Here is a 15,489-nt window from a genome sequence, read left to right as displayed (position 1 = left end):
GTATTATTTTCTTTCCGCGTTTACTTTTAATGGAAAGGTTATTTACATTCTTCAAACAATTCAGGTTCCAAAGGCATCACACTTAAGAGGTGCCAAGTATTTTTTTATTTACATATACAAGTGCAATGGAAAGATGGGTCAATAACTGGATAATGCAAAGTTAAGGTCATTGGCAAAAAAGGAGATTAGCTGTGAGCTTTTAGTCTCTAAAACTTCCTGAAAGAATGGAAAAGACAAAAGGGAATTTGGAACTTGGGAAACAATCCAAGACTAAGTAACAGTTTGGGTCACTAACATTTTTTTTTCAAATTGATACGCTGAGCCCAAGTCTATTTCAGATTTTCCACCACTGCAACAAACTTAAAAAAAAAATCATTTTCTTCTCCTTTCTTCTTGAAGGAATCAACATTTTACTGGGATATAATCAATCATCCTCAAATACCATTCTGACATTCATAAAATCAAGATAAATAGAAATTATCCAGTTAATATATCCAAATGTGAAGTATTACCTTCAAGGCAAGTAGACTTTTATTGATTTCTGAACTTTCCATTCGTGTTAGTCTGTCTGCACTATTAGTGTCAGCACCTCGCTCATTTCCAGCCAGATCAATGAGCGAAAACTGTCCATAAAGCTTATCCTTCTTTCGTAGAATTATTTGGAAGACTGCATGTGACCTGGATGAGTAATTATTTGCAGAGGTTTGCCCCGAAGTCCTATAAAAACAAAAAAGGAACCTTTTAGAAGCAAACTTGAAGACACCAATTAGTTTTTGAGAGAGCTTTTAATATTGTGCTTTTATAACATTATGATGTATGAATGATGAATGTTAAAATGTACAAATAATGGACAAATTCCAGAATGTGATAAGCCATCAGCACTTGCTGCTCACATTCCTGCAACGCTTATTTCTACTTGAAATGACCAAGAACTTCCTTATTAGCCTCATTAGCAAACTCATTCCATGTTTGGAGATAAGGCACCTCTCAACAATGTAGAACAAGTCTACATTCAAAATGTGTCTTAAAGTTGCAATAATAGAGTGTGCGGACAACAAATTGAGATTATAATCAGAGAATCCAAAACCTTATTAAATGAGAATAACAGGCTCAAGGAACTCTTGATCCTAACTCCCATGTCTGGATGATCTTGGAATTGTGCTCTTGCTTAAATACAAAGTTTCCAAGGGTTTGCTATATTTGTACAAATTAAATTTTGATTGCGAGGATTTAGAATACACTTTGCTCTACCAAAGCTCATACTTTGATTCATATACACCAGGTAGAAACTAAGTCACCAGGTCGAAACTATTTTTTACACAGTTATCTCGAGATTTTTTAAACACAAATATCCACACAATTTTTTAAAAAACAACTAGACAGGTGGGACCCATTGGGTCCCTGTCACACGGGAGGCCTGGTCCCCCAACGCAACCAATTCCCCAAACGCAATATTCCACTTCACCCATATCTCCCAAGGGAGGCCTGGTCCCCCAATGCAACCTGCTCACCAACACGATATTCCACCACTCACCCATAGCCCACAACTGTGCAGGTTCAGCTCCTTTCCCCTCAGTCCCTGCCCCTTTTTAAACTTAACAAAAAATCCAATTCCCTTGCCCTGCCCCTGCCCATTACAGTGTTCCAAATCAGAGGACTCTGTGTCCTGTCTTTGTAACATTGTAACGGGCATGGGAATTGGATTTTTTTTTAAAAGTTTGAAAAGAGAGAGGGTGAAGGAGGGAGTGCTGGGCGATGAGGGGAAATGAGCCACGCCTGCACAGTTGGGGCTATAGTGAAAAGTTAAGTGAAATGTTAACATTTTTTAAGTTTAAAATGTGAATAACTTGTAAAATATAATATCAATCGGAAGGAAACTTTGATAACACACCACAGGACAATGGTGTGTTTAAGAAAGAACTGCAGATGCTGGAAAAATCGAAGGTAGACAAAAATGCTGGAGAAACTCAGCGGGTGAGTCAGCATCTATGGAGCGAAGGAATAGGTTATGTTTCGGGTCGAGACCCTTCTTCAGACTGATGTGTGGGTGGGGGAGAGGGCGGGAAGAAGAAAGGAAGAGGCGGAGACAGTGAGCTGTGGGAGAGGAAGGATGGAAAATGCAAGGACTACCTGAAATTGGAGAAGTCAATGTTCATACCATTGGGGTGTAAACTACCCACGCAAAATATGAGGTGCTGCTCCTCCAATTTGCAGTGGGACCCACTCTGGTCATGGAGGAGGCCCAGGAAAGAGAGGTCGGATTCGGAATGGGAGGGGGAGTTGAAGTGTTGAGCCACCGGGAGATCAGGTTGGTTAATGCGAACTGTGCAGAGGCGTTAGGCGAAGCGATCGCCAAGCCTGCGCTTGGTCTAACCGATGTAGAGCAGTTGATACCTAGAGCAGCAGATGCAATAGATGAGGTTGGAGGAGGTGCAGGTTAACCTCTGCCTCACTTGGAAAGACTGCTTGGGTCCTTGGATGGAGTCAAGGGGGAGGAGTGAAGCAACAAATGTAGCATTTCCTGCGGTTGCAAGGTGAGTAAGGTGGGCCAAAAATTGTAGCACTATCGGGTACTGTTTTGGCGTAGTTCCGGGAGCACATGGGCATGCAGGCAGAATCACAAACAAGATGAGTTTTAGTAAAATATAGATATTATCTCAAATGTCCCTTAGCCACTAATCCCAAAATAATTGTTATTTCTTTGTCTTCAATGCAATGGTTTATTTTCCTTGGGATAGAGAAGATTAAAGGTGGCCTGATAGAGATATATAAGCTTATGAGGCATAAATAAGGTAAATATGATAATTTTTTTCTTCGGCAGTGATATTTTAGACCATGTGATTTCAGGCGAGTAACAAGAGGTTTAGCAGAGATCTGGGGTAGAATGTTTTCACGCAGAGCGTGGTTGCAAACCAAATGTCACTTCTGGTATTCTCACATTTGAGAATCGCCAAAAGATTGGTTAGTACAGGTGTTAGGGGAGAAGACGGGAGAATGGGGTTAAGAGAAAAAGATATATTAGCCATGATTGAATGGCGGAGAAGACCTGATCGGCTGAATGGCCTAATTTTGCTCCTATCACTTATGAACTTATTACTGGCAATAAACCAAGTGTAGGCAAATCAAATTAGTATAGTTATGTACTTGATGAAAGATGGATTTGTGGGGCAGAAGGACCAATTTCTGTGCTGTATAACTCTACCACTCTGACAAGTTATTTTGCACCACTGTATTTCTTCTTGTACAAATCAACCTGGGTTGAGGGGAGAAAGCAAGAATCCCTGACAAAGAAAATTGAAAAATTGAGTGTGGAAAGAGATACCTGTAATTACTCCCCATATCAATATTCATGATCACATCATCTACACAGAAGACATCCTGCTCTAGCAGCCCTACTATCTGCACTTGTTGTTTGTTGTCTTCCATTATACGCAACTTTGTTTTCTTATTCAAGAGATCAAATACCTGCAAGAGAATTTTCAAAATCAATCAATAGTCAACTAGGGTAAACAACATATCTTTCAAGTGTACAATATTAAATATGCTTTTGCTTGCTCAACTTTTAGCTTCACTGAGAGAACACTGAAAGATAAGCATTAAAAACCTGATACAGAAAAAGAATGAAACCTACTGCCTATTATTTTTTTAAAGACACCAAATTTATGACCATTTTCCAAACACACTTCCTTCATTGAGCTTCTTTTGAAAGTCACGTTCTACATTTGCCATTTTGCTAATGCTGTTTGACTAACTTTAACTATTTAAAGTAATCATTTCCTTTCTTCAGTAGTGATATTTTAAACAATTATACATCAGCTCTGACAACTTCCAAATATAAAAGATTGAACAAAAAAATTAAGAGCCTGTTAGCCAATAATTTCCTTCAATAGTTATTGACTGCAGCATACAGATATAGCTACATTCATCCGTAATTTCAACACCTTCTTTGACAATGGATAGGTCGCATCATCGCCTCCATCATCATTTAGTTAAAATGTGGGGGATAATTAATTTGGTGACATATTTCAGCAAATAAACTAGTAAAATGCACTAATGATAAGTCGCAACTACAGAAGAATAAATGCACAGGGCGATTCCCATATAAACACACTATGTATTGACATGAGTAACTAGAAGCAACCTTATACAGGCTGGGAGCACACAAATACACCTTTAAAAACATTTTTCTCCATTTCATTTTTGCCAGTTGAACAGCCCCATCCTCAATTACTTTTCTTTCTGAATTGTTTCAAATTCCTTGAGAATTTGAGTGCTTTTCTAGCTCACACATTTTTATTTTTATGATTTCCATTGGTAGTTAGCACACAACTTATATACACCTTTGATTTATGAAATGTGCACTTACCTTACCGCTATAGATTTCAAAAAAGCTTACAAATACTTTCAGATTAAGATCCTTGTATCGGGGCTGTTCAAGCAGCGAAAATACATCTTGAGCTGAAGGAAAAAAAAGGAAACTTAATAATTGTGTCACAGACACATTATATTTCCATCCATTTTTTATCCATTGCTTACTTGCAAGTGCGTAGATTCCTTTGGAAGAGTCTTGATTCTTCCCAGAGAAATCACCACCCATTGTCTAAAAAAAGGAAATATTAAAATGTTTGTGTTACCGTTACACTGGAATAGTTGAAGAAACAAGACTTGCTGTTGCAAATTAAGACACTGTCACAAAAGCAGACAATAAGTCATGCAGGTAACATCCTCAATTTCCCCATATCTTATTATTTTCATGTGTCATAGGTTGGGGCTCACATTTGCGAGGATTCAATTAGTCATAGATCGTGGAAACAGGCCTTTCAGCCCAACTTGCCCACATCCGGCCAAAGCTACACTAGCCCCACCTTGTTGTGTTTGGCCCATATCCCTCCAAACTAGTCCAATCCATGTATCTGTCTAACCGTTTCTTAAATGTTGGGATGGTCTCTGCCTCAACTACCTCTTCTGGCAGTTCGTTCCATACACCCACCACCCTTTGAGTAATAAAGTTACCTGCCAGATTCCAATTAAATTTCTTCCCCCATCACCTTAAAACTGTCCTCTGGACCTCGATTCTCCAACTCTGGGCAAGAGACTCTGTGCATCTACCCTCGATTTTTATCTAGCTTCGATTTTTCCAGCATCTACAGTTCCTTCTTAAAAACTGTGCATCTACCCGATCTATTGACCATATGATTTTATACACCTCCAAGATCAACCCTCAACCTCCTGCACTCCAAGGAGTACAGTCCCAGCCTACTCAACCTCTCCCTATAGATTAAACCCCGAGACCCTGCAAACATCCTCAAAAAAAATCTCAATTGGGATTTATTATCTATTTAAGGTGGTGCACAGCTTCCTTTGTGGGAACACCTCTGGATTTTTTTTTACCAGATGGCCACTTATAGACAGGCATGTACTAAATTTCACCAGTCCTTGCTTTTATTCTGTTTTCCTGGCACTGGACTCGCCATCCCAGCACTAGAACCATAACTTTAAATTATGCTCCAGGTTTTGTGCAATGAATTTGCACCAAATTAGAAATGGCATAGGTTCAACTTATATCACTAGACAAAACAACTTCAAGGCAAAGGAAATAAATATTTACCAATTGATTTATTTAACAATTATTGGCAAGAATTAGAAACTATTTCATTTTAAAATGTGCCCTTTTAAAAAGGTGTTTGAATATTTTAGCTGACCAGCTGACCATAAATTCTCCATTTTAGGTGAATTTATTATGGGGAACAAGGAAATGGCAGACAAGTTGAACAGGTACTTTGGGTCAGTCTTCACCAAGGAAGACACAAACAATTTCCCTGATGTACTAGTGGCCAGAGGATCTAGGGTGACGGAGGAACTGAAGGAAATTCACATTTGTCATGAAATGGTGTTGGATAGACTGATGGGACTGAAGGCTGATAAATGCCCAGGGCCTGATATTCTGTATCCCAGGCTACTTAAGGAAGTGGCTCTAGAAATGGTGGACGTATTGGTGATCACTTTCCAATGTTCTATAAATTCAGGATCAGTTCCTGTGGATTGGAGGGTAGCTAATGTTACCCCACTTTTTGGGCAAATGGGAGGTCTTTCCCCTCACTCCCTATCCCACATTCATTAGGCTTAGTACTTCAAGCCCTGTTTTCTAATATCATTCTAAATGCAGATCATAAATGATTCTAGAGCAAAAATAACATATCAGTAACTCCATACAACCCCAAACAAAATCATAGGGTTAAAATATTTTTTTACAAGGAATCCACGTTATGCATAATATCTTACATGAGTCTTGCCACTTCCAGTCTGCCCATAGGCAAAACAGGTAGCCATTCCTCTTTCAAAGATGGTTTGTACCAAAGGCTTTGCTGTGAACCTAGGATAAAAAATTACATTGAAAACACGGCAACATTTTTACAAACATACATAATTATGATCAAACTCAAGGATTTAATTGCTAAGCAGGAACAACATGATGGTCTTACTGCAGAACCAAGTCATTTTGAAACCAAAGATAGGCTACTAATCCCAAATTTGATAGGATCGAACATGTCAGAAGTGTAATCTGTAGCATGCATTAAGATTCAAATCCAGGCAGTTCAGTACTTTATATAACTGAATGCATTATTATTATATTTCAGCAAGTTTCTTTTCAGAATTTCCATGTGCAAATGCCTCCCAAGATAACTTGTTTTCCTCGGAATAAACCGACTAAGAAAACAACAGCTGAAAGAGTCAGACCTGAAACAAAACCACAAGCATTCAGGCTTGGGTTACCCATGTTTGGGATGCAGTTGTATACCTATGGAGAACACTATGGGGAAACAAGGCCAGATCATTGAAAGATATAACATACATTTTCCTCAACCTAGTAATATTAAAATAAACTTCGCAAAATCTGAGCACCAAGTAGATTGCAGAGCAGCCACCGCTCAAACAATCCACACCACTATATATATGTACCAATTTACCTCAATACACATCAATGCAGTTTATCCCATCAATAACATCCTATTGGATTCTATTTTTTGTAAATCCAACTTCCTCTTAAATGTATACATTCTAATGTCAAACACGTTAATGTCCTAGGGAATATCCTGCCCGCTATATTATATATGAATTGAGAATGACTCCAAATTTAAAGAAATAACAGTTGAGGAGACGGGTCATAAGATAAGAGACCTTCATGGTTAAAGTCTCACTATCGTGTATCCGTACCCTGCTCATTTCACACACCAGTGAAAATATAATTAATAATCACTAAAACCAGGAATATATTACTGCTGTTCAAACTGTCATTTTCAAACAAGATTTACAGTACCTATATACTTCTTCGTTGATAGCTGAATCATCAAAGACATAGTCAAATTTGAAAGGCTGGTTATCCAAGAACTTGGTGAGATCAACTTTCATCTTTGGCTCATGCACAAGGACAACATTTTTACTTGAAACGGTAATAACATCAATCTCTTTTTTCATTTTTTCTGTGAAGTAAAAAAAGATTAAACCCCAAACAGGTCATTTAAGAAATCATATCCACTGCCACACCTACTCTTACGTTAGCAAGACTACGTTATTCCCTTTTATTCAAATATTTGCAAACCTATGATTAACACATGCTATTAAGACATGTGGCTAACCTCTCTTTTCTCAACAATGCACAATATCTTAATTTTTTTATTTTTTTTTTAAGTTATCCATTGAGTGCAACAGAAAGAAAAAATCTATTCAGTGGGAAAGAACCCTGTGGGTCTTGAGTTTTAAAATAGTACACCCAATAAATAGCTTATTTCCAAAAGCATGATAAGTGGACAATAATTCACATGCATTTGGCAATTGAAAAAAAAAAGCTATTTTCATTTGTTTACTGGAGTTTAATAAATATAACTACACTGGCAACTTCAGATTTAAAGTAAAGGTCATAGTTTACAAAAAGGTAGGGAAGAGATGGAATAAAACAATATTTAAAATGGGTCCCGTCTTAGGATCCTGCACAGTAGTTTCAAAATATGGAAGTTTTTGTATGTAGCCTTGATTCTAATACTGTTGAATAAAGAAGTTTCACCCAAATTCCTTCCTGGATTTCCTAATGATCATCTTAAATTTGTGATCCTTCATTAGGTTACACAACAATTGGTAAATGGCTTTATGAAGCATAAGCTATCATGTATATACGATCCTCTTCGGATCGTTTACCTTGTCGTGGTGAAGAAGCTTGCTAGTCCCCATGATTCTGAGAGCGATGCCGACGGAGGCACCACCTTCTGGTAGGGCCACCCATGACGGGGTAAGGTCGAGGATGAGGATCCAGACTAAGAACAATCCGATCCAACCTACAAGACCTCAACGGCGGACCAGGTGGACAATTATCTTGAACTCAATGGCTGTGAAGGCGAATTAAGGCTGCAACAGATCTATCAGCTCCAATTGTCTTGGTTCCCTTGCCATTGGAATAAGTTGATTGATTTGTGAAGGACCATGTGCCTCTTGGAGTGCAACATCAAGTACACGTTTAACAAACAGGCATCTTCGGTCTGTGAGCAGCACAAAACTTCCAAAGACTTTCGGCGATCGGGAAAGGGCGACGGGAGCAGGCCATGTGATGGCTGGAAGCTCCTAGTCAAGAACTGGCACCGAAGCGGCAAATACTTGATTCAATCGTTCAACTTTGGACAGAAGCAGGAAAGTTGTTCGGTGGCAGTATTCATGTCTGAGCAGCCCTATTTAGGATCCACTCTGCTCACCCCGAACTAGGAAGGGGCTAGAAAAGGTGCCCTAAAAATAGTCTGCTTTGTCTCTTCCTGTCTTGAAAGCCGCATACATTATGCGGTCGAAAACCATCAAGAAACAAAATTATGAAACTCAGAACTTGGAATATACAAACTCTGATGGACAACTCAAACTCAGACCGACCAGAGGGAAGAACCGCCTTTATTGCTCGGGAACTCCGAAAATTCAGCTTTGACATCGTTACTCTGAGTGAGACCCGCAGAGCTGGAGAAGGGCAACTGAAGGAAGAACAAGGTCAATACATCTTTTTCTGGAAAGGTCTTGATCCTAAGCGGAGGAGTAGGTTTTGCCATCCGAAGCAGCCTACTTCAGAAGCTGACAGAACAACTACTGGGAATCAACGAACGTTTTATGACTCTACGAATCCAGCTCGTCAAGAACCAACACGCCACCATCATCAGCGCCTATGTTCCAACTCTGGACACTGAAGATGAAGTAAAGGAGAACTTCTACGCCCAACTTGACCACGTCCTATCCTCTGTTTCCAACGACGACAAGATCATTCTCTTAGGAGACTTCAATGCCAAAGTCGGGAAAGATCATAGGCTCTGGACTGGAACAATCAGCAAGGAATGAGTTGGCATGGTCAATGCCAATGGAGCACTCCTCCTCCCCAAATGTGGTGAACACAACCTGGTGATTACAAACACCTTATTTCACCAGAAAAACGGGCACAAAGTCTCTTGGCAGCATCCACGTTCAAAACACTGGAACCTCGATTACATCATCGTACGATCCGGTGACCAACAAGATGTACTGAAAACAAGAGCTGTTACTGGTGCCGATGAGTGCTGGACAGACCATCGTCTCATCTCGTCCACCATGAGAATGAAGATTCTGCCCAAAAGGAAACATCAAAACCAGAACACCATCAACAAATTCAATGTTGACGTCCTTCAAGACATCAACCATGTACAGAAGTTTCAACAAAAACTTCAAGAACAATTGCCTCAACAAGTCCCACCATCTGTCGAAGAACACTGGAATCGATTAAAGAACGCTATCATCACCTCCTGCACGGAAACAATTGGGTTCTGGTAAAAAAAAACCATCAGGATTGGTTTGACAATAATGACAAACAACAACAACTCATCGATGAAAAGAGAAAAGCTTTCATCACCTTGCAAAATGACCAACAGTTGGCTACCAAAAGGAAGTGTTATCAGAATGCAACGCTGCAGTCCAGAAGAGCACCCGAAACCTGAAAAACCAATGGAGGATGGAGTAAGCTCAGGGAATCCAACAACTAGCAGACTGCAACGACACTGGAAGCTTTTTCAACCCCATCAAAGCCATTTTTGGTCCATCCACTCACGGTCAAGCCCCTCTCAAAAGCAAAGATGGGTCAACCATTCTGAAGAGCAATGCTGACATCAATTCTAGATGGAGGGAACACCTTGAAGATCTAAATCAAATCACCTCATTTGACAGGAATGTGATCCCCAACATTCCAAAGCAGCCTGTTGCTGACTCCCCAAGCAGATTACCATCACTTGAAGAAGTCAAAGAAGCCGTCAAAACCTTGAAAAACAACAAGGCAGCTGGACTCGATGGAACACCAATCGAGGTCTACAAAATTGGAGGTAACCTGCTCCATTACCATCTGCATCAACTTCTCATCAAGATCTGGATAAACAAAGACGTACCAAGAGATTTTAGAGACTCAGCAATCGTTGCCATCTACAAAAGGAAAGGCGATCGATCTGACTGCGAAAACTATTGTGGAATTTCCCTATTAGCAACAGCAGGCAAAGTCCTCCCCCACATCATGAACAACCGACTCAAACCTTTAGCCGAGAAGATCCTTCCAGAGACACAAGCCGGTTTTAGACCATCATGTGGAACAGCCAAAATTGATCTTCACAATACATCAACTACAAGAAAAATGTTGCCATTCATCGACCTCACTAAGGCCTTCGACTCTGTATCAAAGGAACTCTCATGGGACATCCTATCCACCTTTGGATGTCCTGAAAAGTACATTCGAATCCTGAGACTCCTCCCCAATGACAGGCTTGCCACAGTCATGGCCAACAACAGCAACTGTGAGCCATTTCAATTCAGGTCAGGAGTGAAACAAGGATGCGTGATTGCCCCAACACTGTTCACCATCTTTAATTTGACAACCATCCACATCATCCAGGATGACCTATCGCCAGGAATCGCCTGCAGAACAGATGGCAGACTTTTCAATCTTGCCCGTCTCAAGCCCAAAACTAAGACAACTATGAGCTCCCTCATCGAGTTCCAATACGCAGACGGCAAATGTGTTGCAGCTCTCTCAGAAAATCATCTGCAACAGATCCCGACTGCCTTCAACAGTGCCATACACAAAACTTGGACTTACCATCAACTCAGGTTATCTACCGATCGTCACCAACTGAGACAAATCGGAAAGAACCAATTCAACTTGGTGAAACAACCTTGGAAAATGTGGATCACTTTCCGTACCTTGGAAGTCACCTCTCCTCCAATATCAATCTTGATGACAAGATTCAACAACGCCTTAAGTGTGCTGGAACAGCTTTTGGACGTCTTCGAACGAGAGTCTTTCAAAATTGTGACATCCGAACAGACACCAAAATGTTAGTGTACAAGGCAGTGGTGATTCCAAAGCTCCTGTATGCATCAGAAACCTGGACACCATACGAAAACACTTGAAAAGTTCCATCAATTATGTCTTCGGAGTAGTTTAAATATCAGTTGGGAAGACAGAAGAACCAACGTCAGCGTGCTGAATGAAGCAAAAACATCTAGCATCCACGCCTTCGTCATCAAGAACCAACTAAGGTCATGTTGTTCAGATGGAAGACAAGCGTCTACCAAATCAAACCTTCTAATCCCATCTTAAAGAAGGCAAACGGAAAAGAGCCGGACAAAAGAAGAGATTTAAAGACGCCTTAAAGGCCAGCATGAAGAAATGTGCAATCGACATCGATAATTGGGAAACCAATGCCAAGGACAGGAAACTCTGGTGAACCTTCATCCAAGAAGGAACAGCGACCTTCAAAGCCAAGAGATGTGCAGAATTAGAAGAAAAGAGAAGAAAACAGAAAGAGAGGCAGCAACAACCAAAGCCCGATCTGCCATCTGGAATTACCTGTTCTGAATGTCGAAGAACTTTCAAAGTCAGGATTGGACTCATAAGCCACTTTATAGTCCATAAAACCAACAGAACGTAGACCATCATCCTCGACCTCGAGGGATAGCCACGACAATCATGTGTTTAAAAAGGAATCTAGTGAAACACAGATGCAGGGCTCGAAACTAACGGTTGCCCGGGCGCCAATGGCGACCTAAAGTCCTGCTGGGCAACCTAAAAGCTGTGCCATTTTGCCCGGCTTGGCAAGCACCTACTGTTCAACTCTGAGCGGGCCCCCCTCTCCATCTCTCTCTGTCACTCTCCGTCTCCGCCCGCCATCCGTTTACCATTGTGAAAGCAGATCTGACTCCTGGCACATGATGTATAGACAGAGCTAGCGGGGCTTTGGGCATGAGCGAGAAATTGTGCAAAGGTGAAACTTTGTTTGCCTATTCAAAACAGGCATAAAAGGCATTTGGCTTATCCAGTAGAGTTGCGTCATAGGTAGAGATCACTCCCAACGTCAGCTTGTAAGGGTATTTAACCTCTGCCACAGTCACCTTGCATAGACTTAATTGAATTGAGCCTCTAGCTAGTTTTTGAAATGGCTCTTGGAAATCCTCTTCGCATGTGGAGATTCTTCTTGAAAGGGATTATTCTTCCTGAAAGTCTTGGATCTTGACTTTAACAGAGAGTGAATACCACTGTTCATCCAAAGTTTCTCATAAGGGTAGGCCTGTCTTTGATAGCAATTGAGAACGCATTTCTTAATGAAACTGTTGATGTTGGAGATAATACTCATTCAGGCTAGATGAAGTGGCCTTGAACATGTTCCAGTCTACCAGGCAGTCTCGATATAGATCCTTGGCCTCGTCAGACAGCTACGGTATTTTTTCATTCCTGCCTCGCGATTCAGTCTCTACATACCTACAGGAGCAGCACCGACGGAGGATTGAGACATGGTAGGAGTAGTTATAAATGCAACTGATGGTGGTATAACAGTGGTCAAGCATGTTAACAATGCATATGGTAGGAGACATGATGATTATAACTGAGGAGTACATTAGCACGAGATTGGCACTGCACAATTTAAGTACAAGGCAATGGAACATATTGAATGGTAAATTTGATTTTAGAATTTATCAGACCCATAAAAGGTGGATACCCTTCCTCACTCCAAGGCAAGACAAAGCCAAGCATTGACGATAAATTCCAAGCACTTTTAAGCCCACGGGGCAGCACAGCCTCAAAAATGTGCAATATATTCTTATCTACAATTATAATATAATTGAGCAAACCTTTTCTGCTGAGTGGCCGTTTCCGGACACAGACGCATATTTTGTGCAACTCAACCTGAAAGAATTTAAAAGGCAACATAATGAAAAGAGCACTCAATGTAAGATTACACCCAAAATCTTCAATTTCTGAAATGAGACAAATCACAAATCCCAAGGGTGCAATTGTCTGGACTAAGCTATATTGTAAATCTTTAAGATAACCAGCACAAAACCATAATATCGGGAGAAAGCAGGAACAGGGTACTGATTCTCGATTATCAGCCATGATCATATTGAATGGCGGTGCTGGCTTGAAGGGCCGAACGGCCTACTCCTGCACCTATTTTCTATGTTTCTATGACTGTGCTTTTGTAAACAAGTTTTTTAGCAGTCAGTTCAAAAGTATTACTATGGTATCTTTATCTTGCGCCACTGTTCAAGGTAGACTTCAGTTTCATGCTACAATTTGCTAGAACAGGGCAAGTGTACTCTTCAGATGCCAAACCTTGAGGCCAGTTCTCTTTGAGGATCAAGGCAAAGAGTACAGCATCACTGATAGCCATTACATCCAAATCATTAAGCATGATACAAGATTATTACTCACAGGATCGGAAGTAGACAGTGGATGATAACAATCTAGAGATGCTCTAAATTCTGTAATCATTTTCATGAATTCCCAGTTTGGATTGCTGGTGTCATATTCCTGTAACAATTAAAAAAATGAAAAATATTTAGCTGCAGAGAGGTTTTAAACAATAAATTAAAAATAGATTTGCATTTTATACGAAGTATAAATTGCACACGGTAAAGTGAAATTGCAGGAAAATATCATCTTTTAAGATATAGGGAAAACTGAATCAAGACAGTCCAAAAAAAAAGTGTTTTTTTGGAGAAGGTATCAAACTTCAAAGTTACATTTTATATTCCAACAAAGATGCTATTTATTCAACTTGCTCCATGTCTGGATGTGCACAAGTTCCTACCTGAGCACGTTTCCCCCTTATTTCGTGAAGCTGCGTTCGCCTATCATCCCGCTGTTTCTTCAATCTTTCAGTTTCTCTTACACAAGTGGATTTTCTTCCTGCAAAACATTTCACTACTAAATTCACTACTAGGATTTTGATTTTACCAGAAACATGAACCAGCAGGGAAAAAAATGAACATATGCAGCAAATTCTTTCATCAATTTCTCACGAATCACTTAAAGAAGCAATGTATTTATGGACCCACAGAATATTTAAACCTACCACATCATTCAATTTACAAGGGTACGCAAGTAGTCTACAATTTGAGAGGGAGATGGGTAAATCGGAGGTGTCGGTATTACACTTGAGCAAAGAGGACTATGGAGCCATGAGGGAGGAGCTGGCCAATGTTGATTGGCAAGATACCCTAGCAGGGATGACAGTGGAACAACAATGGCAGGTATTTCTGGGAATAATAATAATAATAACTTTATTTATAAAGCACTTTAAACAACTGCAGTTGCCACAAAGTGCTGTACATGAGAACTCATGGACAAGAAGTTATTACAAACCATTAAAAACCGTAAAACAAAGGACTATAAAACAGTAAAAATTAAAAGACATTAAAAGCACTAAAAACAGGAGCAATGTCTCAGCCAGTGTCGAAAGCCAGAGAATAAAAATGAGTTTTTAGGGTGGATTTGAAGATGGACAGTGAGGGGGCCTGTCTGATGTGCAACGGCAAGGTGTTCCAGAGTGCCGGAGCAGCAACAGAAAAGGCTCTATCCCCTCTGAGCTTCCGCTTAGACCTTGGTACCTCAAGGAGCAGCTGATCAGCTGACCTGAATAATACAGAAGGTGCAGGATCGGTTCATTCTAAAGAGGAAGAAAGATTACAAGGGGATTAAGGGGAAACCGTTACTGACACGGGAAGTCAGGGATAGTAAAAAAATAAAATAAAGAAATATAACATAGCAAAGATGAGCGGGAAGCCAGAGGATTGGGTAACTTTTAAAGACCAACAGAAGATAACTAAAAAGGCAATACGGGGAGAAAAGATGAGGTATGAAGGTAAGCTAGCCAAGAATATAAAGGAGTAAAAGCTTTGTTAGGTACAGTGACTTGCAAAAGTATTCATACCCCTTGAACTTTTACACATTTTGTCACGTTACAACCACAAACATAAATGTATTTTATTGGGATTTTATGTGATAGACCAACACAAAGTGGTGCATAATTGTGAAGTTGAAGGAAAATGATACATGGTTTTCAAATTTTTTTACAAATAAAAAAACTGAAAAGTGTGGCGTGCAAAAGTATTCAGCCCCCTTTACTCTGATACCCCTAAATAAAATCCAGTGCAACCAATTGCCTTCAG

General features: G+C 40.1%; 1 protein-coding gene across 6 annotated transcripts in view; it reads right to left on the bottom strand.

Moving 5' to 3' along the window:
- The window catches only part of kif2c (kinesin family member 2C), a 63,627-nt gene that overhangs the window by 20,311 nt on the left and 27,827 nt on the right, over positions 1 to 15,489 (bottom strand). For 4 of the 6 annotated variants that reach the window (XM_055641609.1, XM_055641614.1, XM_055641612.1 and 1 more), the window contains 9 exons: positions 14,130 to 14,242; positions 13,751 to 13,849; positions 13,168 to 13,222; positions 7,319 to 7,481; positions 6,283 to 6,373; positions 4,537 to 4,600; positions 4,367 to 4,458; positions 3,323 to 3,465; positions 513 to 717 (listed from right to left, as the gene is read on the bottom strand). In XM_055641609.1, coding sequence (XP_055497584.1) covers positions 513 to 717; positions 3,323 to 3,465; positions 4,367 to 4,458; positions 4,537 to 4,600; positions 6,283 to 6,373; positions 7,319 to 7,481; positions 13,168 to 13,222; positions 13,751 to 13,849; positions 14,130 to 14,242 — 1,025 coding nt within the window. The remainder of the gene's footprint in view (positions 1 to 512; positions 718 to 3,322; positions 3,466 to 4,366; positions 4,459 to 4,536; positions 4,601 to 6,282; positions 6,374 to 7,318; positions 7,482 to 13,167; positions 13,223 to 13,750; positions 13,850 to 14,129; positions 14,243 to 15,489) is intronic. The other 2 variants (XM_055641610.1, XM_055641613.1) reach the window with 1 other exon arrangement.

Source organism: Leucoraja erinacea, chromosome 10, assembly GCF_028641065.1.
Source record: "Leucoraja erinacea ecotype New England chromosome 10, Leri_hhj_1, whole genome shotgun sequence".
NCBI lineage: Eukaryota > Metazoa > Chordata > Chondrichthyes > Rajiformes > Rajidae > Leucoraja > Leucoraja erinaceus.
This window is presented reverse-complemented; position numbering and strand designations above follow the sequence as displayed.